Source organism: Bidens hawaiensis, unplaced genomic scaffold, assembly GCF_021521415.1.
Source record: "Bidens hawaiensis isolate Kalapana, Puna unplaced genomic scaffold, B.hawaiensis_p1.1 tig00035496_1, whole genome shotgun sequence".
Lineage (NCBI taxonomy): Eukaryota > Viridiplantae > Streptophyta > Magnoliopsida > Asterales > Asteraceae > Bidens > Bidens hawaiensis.
Window position 1 is genome coordinate 97,449 of NW_027505373.1, and position 9,307 is coordinate 106,755.

Sequence of the window (9,307 nt, forward strand, 5' to 3'; positions counted from 1 at the left end):
TAATATAATATAACCTAAAACTTAAAAGAAAAGAAAAAGGAAAATGTTTTATTCTATATAAAACCATAAACAGATATCATGGATTCTGAAGTTAAACATAGTGATTGAACTGTTGAACTATATATTATTCTTAAATTCCATATCTCTGCAACACATCACTGAAACCACTTTGTCTGGCTAACCTCTCTCACCTTTTAGCTCACCGGAACAACAACGCTCACACTAGTTGTTTACCTTCTCCCTCTTCCTTTCCCTTTCACCACCACCATTATTATTCCACACATCCATAACCACACCAATCATTAACATTAGCCATGATCTTCAACTTCAACTTCTTCTTTTTATTCTCATTTATCCTCATTTCTTCAGCCTCGGCTCTCAACTCCGATGGTATCCTCCTTCTTGCCTTCAAATACTCAATACTCTCCGACCCACTATCCGTTCTTGACACCTGGAACTACGACGACCCGACTCCATGTTCATGGACAGGCGTCACTTGTCACCCTTTATCCGGGTCGGGTTCACCCGAGTCATTCGCAGTCACTAGTTTAACCCTTCCAGACTCCCGCCTTCTTGGCTCAGTTCCTCAAGATTTAGCAATGCTTCCACATCTTCGTTCACTTGATCTCTCAAACAACTCCTTAAATGGCAGCTTACCACCTTCTATTTTCAACTGTTCGGAGCTTGAATCACTTGTTTTATCCTCCAATGTCATATCCGGTGAGTTCCCAGAGGTGGTAACCGGGATGAAGAGTTTGAAGTTGCTTAATCTTTCGGATAATGCATTCGCTGGAACGTTACCGGAAGGTTTAGCTAGTTTAAAGAGCTTAATTAAAGTTTCTTTGAAGAATAATTATTTCTCCGGTGGTGTTCCTGGTGGATTTGATAATCTGGAGTATTTGGATTTGTCTTATAATTTGTTTAACGAGACTCTACCGGATGATTTTGGTGGAGAGAGGTTGCGTTATTTGAATCTATCAAATAACAAGATTTCTGGATCAGTGTCACTGGCGTTTGCCAGTAAAATGCCAGCAAACGCCAGTGTTGATCTCTCGTTTAATAATTTAACAGGAGAGATCCCCGATGTGTTGTCGTTGTCTCGTCAGAAAACGGAGTTTTTCGCTGGGAACCTTGATTTGTGTGGGAAGCCACTTAATAAGTTGTGCACAATACCTTCTTTATCAACTCCACCAAATGCTACTTCAAATGGCTCTGCCACCGCCGCAATTGCCGCCATCCCGAAAAATATAGACGCGTCACCGTCTTCAGCATCCGAAGATGCGTCACCGACGGTGGCGGATACTCACGGTGGTGGTAAAGTCAAGCCAGCAAAAGTAGTCGCTATTGTCGCTGGAGATTTGGCCGGTATCGGCCTTCTAGCTATTCTTTTTCTCTACGGGTATAATATACGAAAGAAAAGGTTGCATCAAAATCAAAACCTGACTGGAAAACCCGAAACCAAAGTCCTAGAAACCAATATTTCGAATAATGTTACAACTTCCCGAGCCCAATCCACGGCTTGCTCGTGCTTGAATGGAGTCAATGGAGACGAGTCATCGGAAACAGGGACGAGCTCTGACAGCGATCACGAGAATACCATTTTGACGGTAGACACAAAGGTATTATGTATTATTAATCAACTATTTGATATTTATATAACAAAAATCACATAAAGTAGTGGTGTACTATTGTTTTAACTATTTGTAGTAGTAAATATAAGAATACTACAAAATAAACATAATCAAATAAAATCTTCTAACGAATACCGATCATATTACAATGAACACTAACTAATATATTTTCTCGAGCAGGACGTGGAGAAGCAAAAGTGTTTGGTGATGGTGGACGGGGAGACTGAACTAGAAATCGAAACATTGTTGAAGGCTTCCGCTTATGTGTTGGGTTCAAGCGGGTCGAGCATAGTGTACAAGGCGGTCTTGGGTGGCGGTGGCGGTGGTGGAGGGATGGCGTTTGCGGTCCGAAGGATAGGAGAGAGTGGTGTGGAGAGGATGAAGGAGTTTGAAAACACGGTGAGGATAATTAGTAAGCTCCGGCACCCAAATTTGTTAAGAGTAAGAGGGTTTTATTGGGCTGAAGATGAAAAGCTTGTGATCTATGATTATGTGTCCAATGGAAGCTTGGCCGGAGTTGGTTATAGTAAGCACCCCTTCATCATTACACCATGTTTAATTCTTTCATTTCAGCTAATCTGTTCCGAAATCTTTTAATAATTCAACTTGAAACATAATTTATAAAATTAGATTTTCTAAGGGGAATTATTGTATTTTAACTTATGAAAAATAATATATTTATGTCAAGACAATTATCATAAGTTTTACTCATCCTAATTAATCTGAATCTAATCAAAATCCTTGTTTTATTTAACTCATATATAGTAGTTAACATTTTAGAAATATTTATTTGTTGTATAATAAACATTTTAAAAAGAATCCGTTATAGAAACAATATATGAGATTTGTTTTTGTGGTTTTAAACATAATTAGTTTAACATATGATTCACAAACAAATGCTTACTTAATATCATGTAAGACAGGTTTTTTGGAAGTTAGAAATGTATACGACTTTACGATGATTAAGAAAACATATGTTCAAAGACAGTCATGTCATATAATATTATATTTATAATAAAACAGAATAGTTGTTGATTTTGTATTATTCCATATTACCATAAGATTGATGGTGTGTTTGAATTTAATTTTGACCACTATTTCATATAGATTTTATTTATCTAAACTAATAAACAAGCATTTTTTGAAGTAAGTACTAAATCCATATACAACACTATCATTGCAAAGTCCAAAAATTATGCACATGGGATTCTTTTTATATATAACTTTCTTGAATTTTGTTGAATATAATTTTCAAACCTTTGATTACAAAATTCCACAAGCACCAAGCCAAAGCAAGAGTTTGCCATTAGCATGTTTTATTGTTTTCTTAAGATTTATTTATTGCTAAAATTCAGAAGGGGCTGGTTCGTCTCCATGCAACATTCCATTTGATGTTCGGCTCAAGATAGCAAAAGGGTTTGCAATGGGGTTGGCCTATATTCATGAGAAGAAACATGTACATGGCAACATAAAACCAAGCAACATCCTCTTGACTTCGGAAATGGACCCAATTATAAGCGATTTTGGGTTGGAGTGGCTCATATCGGGCAAAAACAACTACAAAACAAAGGGATCAAACCGACACTTTGGTAGCAAACGGTCAATATCGTCACGTGAAGAGATGATGATTCATCATGATTATCTTCACTCGGCTAATAGTAGCCCTTACATGGCTCCAGCTTCGGGGCTTCTTGGGTGCACGTCCCCTTATCATGCACCCGAGTCGATGAAAAGTCTCAAGCCCAATCCAAAATGGGACGTATACTCATTTGGGATTGTGTTACTCGAGCTCATATCAGGGAAGGTTTTCTCAGAAAGGGAGTTAGGACAATGGTATGCTGACTCATCAACTATTGAAGATGAGAAGTCGATTTTAATGCTAGCCGACATGTCTATTAGGACCGACATTGATGGAAGACATGATGCGACACTCGCATGTTTTAAACTTGGGTTTAGTTGTGCATCATTGAACCCACAAAAGAGACCTTCCATGAAAGAGGCATTGCAAATACTTGAAAGGATACCATCCCCATCTTTTCAATGATGAATTATGCAACACAAAAGCCCAAAAAGCAACAAATGGCATGAAAAGGGGTTAAAGCCTAAAGGGCATTACTTTGGACCTTTTGACTTAGAAGATTTGTATCAGAATGAAGATCCAAGGGATGATTGATGAATGTTGATAGTTGATTCCAAAAGTATTGTATGTTATTGACTTTTTGATTAATAAAAAAGTAGTGTGTATTCCTTAAGTAATAAGTAAAATTAAATATTTGATTTCCTTAAGCCTTTTCACTTTATTGTTTGTCAAACTTATTAGTGTTTCTTTTGTTGATATCTTCTTAGTTTTTATTTATTTGGACTTAATGTTGAGTATCGTATACCATCTATATTACAATCAAATGTTTGACTGTTTTTGTTGTTTTCTTGTTTTTAAGTGTTTTCTTGAAGTAGATCCAGTATTTTTTAAATAAATTGACTTTATTGAAGTTTACAGAGAATATATATTTCATTTTTACTGAGATGTTTTAAAAAATGAATTACCAACCAGTTAAAAGTTAAAACTAAAAACCGTCATTACAAACTTTGAACTCGAGACAAATCTACTGATTAGTTTTAAACGAACCAGAATGAATGAGAACAAAGCCGATAAAAATCATGGTCTGTAAATTTGATGGCTATATCACGAAAGCAAGGGAAAAAAACTGAACAAATTGAAGAAGAAATGATTAACACGCTTTTATTCTTTTTGCTATCGATACATTTGGGTCTTTTGCCCCCTGATGCGGCTACATTCGGGAAAGATTTCAGCAGATCGTGCACAGTAACTCAACGACGTCGAAGAACGATAACTTTGTTTTCAGTATGATCGGTTTTGTCATTCAAAAGGGGTGGTGTCGCAATTTGTTACCGCTTACATGCCTCTCTATTGTAATTAGATCATTTGATTGCAATCATTCGTAGATTTTAAATAAAAAAAATCATTCATAAATAAAATTAACAAAGGAAAAGAATGTATGTGGATGAAGCATGCCCTAAGGGCGCGTTCGTTTCACCGAATTCGTGGGAATTAAAATCCCATGACATGGCGTGTTCGTTTCGTTGGAATTGGAATCATAATTTCATTTTGGTGTGTAAGATTGACAAGGAATTGGAATTGGAATTCAATTCCTTCAAATTCCTTTAAATAAAGGGATTCTAAATCCTTCCATCATGTGAAGGAATTCAAGTAAATTTGATGGAATCTTCAATTGGGCGACTAACATGGTCGTGTTCAGGTCGACATTTCGGGTGTGTTCACATTCAGGTTGACGCTCCGAGTCTTAGCGCTTTCAGCTCAGTGCTCCGGGCCAAGTCGTGTTTGGGTCAACGCCCCGGGTCAGCTCGCATTCGGTTCGGCGCCCGCGTCAGTTTGTGTTCGATTTGACGCCATGGTCAGTTCGGCTCAACCTGACCCGGTCCGCCGACGCCCCGGCCATTTCATGGACCAAAACGAAACAAAGAATAGAAACCGAAATGAAACAAAACCGAACTAACCAAAACGAAACAGAAAAAAAACATAAACCGGACAAAAAAACCTAACCAAAATAAAAGTTAAACCGAACCGACTAAACCGACTAAAATGAAACAAAAAAAAGGAAACGAACAAAACGGAACAAAAAATTAAACCCGAACGGAAACGAAACAAAAAAAACGACATAAACGAACCAAAAAAACCAAAACGGGCCGAAATCAAAAAAACTGAATATAATAAGCAAAAAAACGAACTTGAACCAAACATAAACCGAAAAAAACATCATAAACGAACCAAAAAAAAAACGGGCCGAAACCCAAGAAAATGAACAAATAAGCAAAAAAAACGAACTTGAACCAAACAGAAACCGATACAAACGAACTAAAAAAACCGACACGGGCCAAAACCCAAAAAACTGAACAAAATAAGCAAAAAACAAACTTGAACCAAACAGAAACCGAAAAAACAACATAAACGAATCAATAAAACCGAAACGGGCCGAAACCCAAAAAAATGAACAAAATAAGCAAAAAACGAACTTGAACCAAACAGAAACCGAAAAAAACGAACCAAAAACACGAAACGAGCCGAAACCCAAAAAATTGAACAAGATAAGCAAAAAAACGAACTTAAACCAAACACAAAACGAAAAAAATGAACAAAATAAGCAAAAAAAAGAACTTGAACCAAACAGAAATAGAAACAAACGACTTAAACGAACCAAAAAAACTGCAACGGGCCTAAATCTCAAAAAACTGAACAAAAAAAAAAGAAAAAAACGAACTCGAAGAAAACAGAAAACGAAAAACCAACCTAAACGAACCAAAAAAATCGAAACTGAGCCGGAACAAAAACCTAATAAACTAACCAACTGAAGCAAATAAAAAAACGAACCGAAATGAAACTGGAAAAAATAACGAAACAAAAAAAAAACGAAAGCAGGCCGGGTCGAGTCGGGTGGAAGCGGTTCAGATCATCAGCGGGTCGGATCATCCAAAAACGTTGTGGGTCGTCGGTAGAGTGGGTCAAAGTGATTGCCTCCGACTCATTGGCCAACCAAACACGTTAGATGGAATTGGGATTCCAATTCCAGCAAATTTCATTCCTATGGGAATGTTTAAACTCCAATTCCAATTCCTTTAAATTCCGACTCCTATGCAAATTTCAATTCTTATGCAAATTCCAATTCCATTCCATTCCATTCCGTGAAAACAACAAAATTTGGTAATTTGAGTTCTCTTTAATAGTTATTTTATGATTACATCAACGAATTTGGATTAAAATTGCCTCACCCCGCCATCTCCCAATATGTCTTTCCGCACAACCTCAGCCTCAGAGGCTTATAGACTTCCAACCCGAACCGTGGCCTTCCTTTCGGGTTGGAGAAGCTAACAAGACTGATGATATAAAGTTATAAACAAAAATGGGCAAGGCAATTTGTTTGGAAGTTTATTGGAAACTTGGAACCAATGAAAATGAAGTAGTTGTCGACTTCCTATATCCAGTAACAAAATCTCAATTAATCTACATTGACAAGTGATGACTACCTATTTTAACAACATAGTACATAGCCCATCATACCTAGACGAGTGATGACTCCCTAGTTCTAACAACCATAGTACATAGCCAATCATACCATACCCTAAATGCTACCTTCTTCATTAATAAAACATTATTAAAACCCTTGTACTCTACTACTCCAATCCCAGATTTCCCTAAACATGGAAATTATCACCAGTTCACTTCAAAAAACCGACCAACCAATCACCACAACCAAAAAACACATCTTCATCTTATCCGGCCAGAGCAACATGGCCGGTCGAGGCGGCGTAAACAACAAGCAATGGGACCATGTAGTCCCGGACGACTGCAAACCCGATCCCTCCACCATCCACCGCCTAAACGCTAACTTAATATACGAAACCGCCCAGGAGCCGCTCCACGCTGATATCGACGCAGCCAAAACCTGCGGTGTGGGCCCCGGGATGTCGTTTGCTAATGCGGTCAAGGAGTACATTAAGGGAGTGATAGATCTGGTGCCTTGTGCTGTTGGTGGAACTGCAATTAAGGAGTGGGATAAAGGGCAGAAGCTGTATGAAGATATGGTTAGGAGAGCGAAAGCAGCTGCGAGTAGTGGCGGTGAGATTAAAGCGGTGCTTTGGTATCAAGGAGAGAGCGATGCGATGACGGAATATGATGCGGAATGTTATAAAGCTAATATGGAGAATTTGATTCAGAACATTAGATCAGATCTTGGATTACCATCACTGCCAATCATTCAGGTCAATTACTAATCTCACATATCAGGTTTTAGTATCAAGCACACGGGCCAGTTTATCTTAACTTATTAATTATTATACATTTCAATATATTGGAATATATTATCTATAGTATTTAGGGTTTTAGTATCTCGGTTTATCTGATTATACATTCCAATAGTTACACATAATTAGTCAGTGAATTGATTAAGGGTTTTGGGGGTGATTAGGTTGCGATTGCGTCTGGTGATGAGAAATACATGGAAGTAGTGAGAAAAGCGCAGAAGGCGATTGATCTACCGAATGTGGTGTGTGTGGATGCAAAGGGGTTGGAGCTGAAAGAAGATAATCTCCATTTGACTACAGCGGCTCAGGTTCAACTTGGACATCTTTTGGCTGACGCGTATCTCAAGCATTTTGGGTAAGCAGCTGCTCCGGCTGTCACGGTTGCTTAACCTGCGGGAACTTGTGGACTGGTGGTTGGTTTACACTTCACGGGGGTTGCATACTGAATGTAATTGAATTGTTTACAGTAATTATCCATATTTGTATTATTGGTTTGATTCTGTTTTTATGTAAGTGTTACAAATTTGTGGAGGTTAATAAAAAGGTTAATTAAAGTATAAATCTAGTTATATATTAGGTATAACTAGTTTAACAACGGTCGGGTTAAATTTGTAAGATAGTTGATGACGAGGCTAGCCCAAGGAAATAATAAAATGGCTGTAACACATTAACGCTAAAAGGGTTAAAAGGTTAAAAGCTTCAATTCCCGCCCAAACTTATGTAAATAAGTAATCACGTGCTACAGTACGATGTCACATCACTGTTCACATCCTTGTCCCCTCTGACCAAAGGACATACTCAGATAAAAGTATTATTATTTTAGTTATGGACCAGCGGTCCAAACCTTCCCGCCCATAAAGGTCAACTCTCTATGCAAACAAGAGGCTAACTAGTTTAGTTAACTGGACTAAAAGGCTTACATCTCCTTCATATAAATAGATGACTTAGCCTTAAACATACACAGACCAGATTTGGGCAGATAACATCATCTCCCTAATCTTCTCAGATAAAAGTATTATTATTTTAGTTATGGACCAGCGGTCCAAACCTTCCCGCCCATAAAGGTCAACTCTCTATGCAAACAAGAGGCTAACTAGTTTAGTTAACTGGACTAAAAGGCTTACATCTCCTTCATATAAATAGATGACTTAGCCTTAAACATACACAGACCAGATTTGGGCAGATAACATCATCTCCCAAATCTTCTCTTCTTCTTTGAGAAATATGCTCTTAGCTTATTTATTTCTTACTTCAATATCTTCATAGCTTCACCAAGAACATCATCCCAAAACCGATCCCAAACATCACGGTTCTTGATCATCGGTGAGCTATAACAACAAACAACTAACTAGTGAACCCCCTTCTACGTTTTGCAAACGTAGAGGGACACCACGACCTGCGTTAGGCTAACCTGAACCCTTGAAGCCTTTTAGCCTAACTAGTCCATTCACTATCAATGGTCTTATCTTTGTTGTAGCAACAAGTTGGCGCCCACCGTGGGGCTACGCCGCTTACTTTATCATAAAGAACATTAGTGTAGCTCCATCACCATGACAGAAGGTGAATCTCCCGAAGAAGTTAACCAAGTGTCAAGAACACCGACACCAAGCGTCGGTCAAGAAACTCCGGCGACAACCTCGATTTTCTCGACTCCGGGAGGAACCTCGACAGAACCTTTGTTCCTCGAGTTTTCACCTTTTCGAACCCCGACTCCTTCACGATCTGGGGTTCCTTCTCCTCATGCAGGAGTCACAAACACCCCAGAATGTGTCGACTTGACGATGGAAGGTGTGTCACGACATTTCTTGCAACTAAGACATCTTCTTAACCGCCACGTG

General features: G+C 38.3%; 2 protein-coding genes across 2 annotated transcripts; both read left to right on the forward strand.

Moving 5' to 3' along the window:
• The first annotated feature begins 299 nt into the window (after window positions 1-299).
• On the forward strand, window positions 300-4,033 carry LOC143612766 (putative LRR receptor-like serine/threonine-protein kinase At4g37250). The gene is made up of 3 exons (XM_077086668.1): window positions 300-1,619; window positions 1,812-2,157; window positions 2,987-4,033. The coding sequence occupies exons 1-3, from the start codon at window positions 315-317 to the stop codon at window positions 3,673-3,675; spliced, it is 2,340 nt and encodes a 779-aa protein (XP_076942783.1). The 5' UTR covers window positions 300-314; the 3' UTR covers window positions 3,676-4,033.
• Window positions 4,034-6,739: 2,706 nt separating this feature from the next.
• LOC143612767 (putative carbohydrate esterase At4g34215) lies at window positions 6,740-7,869 on the forward strand. The gene is made up of 2 exons (XM_077086669.1): window positions 6,740-7,427; window positions 7,634-7,869. The coding sequence occupies exons 1-2, from the start codon at window positions 6,867-6,869 to the stop codon at window positions 7,826-7,828; spliced, it is 756 nt and encodes a 251-aa protein (XP_076942784.1). The 5' UTR covers window positions 6,740-6,866; the 3' UTR covers window positions 7,829-7,869.
• The last annotated feature ends 1,438 nt before the right edge of the window (window positions 7,870-9,307 follow it).

Bases quoted from the DNA above. Each gene is read 5' to 3' on its own strand.
- LOC143612766 (XM_077086668.1), top strand. From the start codon at position 315: ATGATCTTCAACTTCAACTTCTTCTTTTTATTCTCATTTATCCTCATT. The intron at 1,620-1,811 runs GTATTATGTATT...TTTCTCGAGCAG, and splicing joins TTTTGACGGTAGACACAAAG to GACGTGGAGAAGCAAAAGTG. The intron at 2,158-2,986 runs GTAAGCACCCCT...GCTAAAATTCAG, and splicing joins CTTGGCCGGAGTTGGTTATA to AAGGGGCTGGTTCGTCTCCA.
- LOC143612767 (XM_077086669.1), top strand. From the start codon at position 6,867: ATGGAAATTATCACCAGTTCACTTCAAAAAACCGACCAACCAATCACC. The intron at 7,428-7,633 runs GTCAATTACTAA...GGGGGTGATTAG, and splicing joins CATCACTGCCAATCATTCAG to GTTGCGATTGCGTCTGGTGA.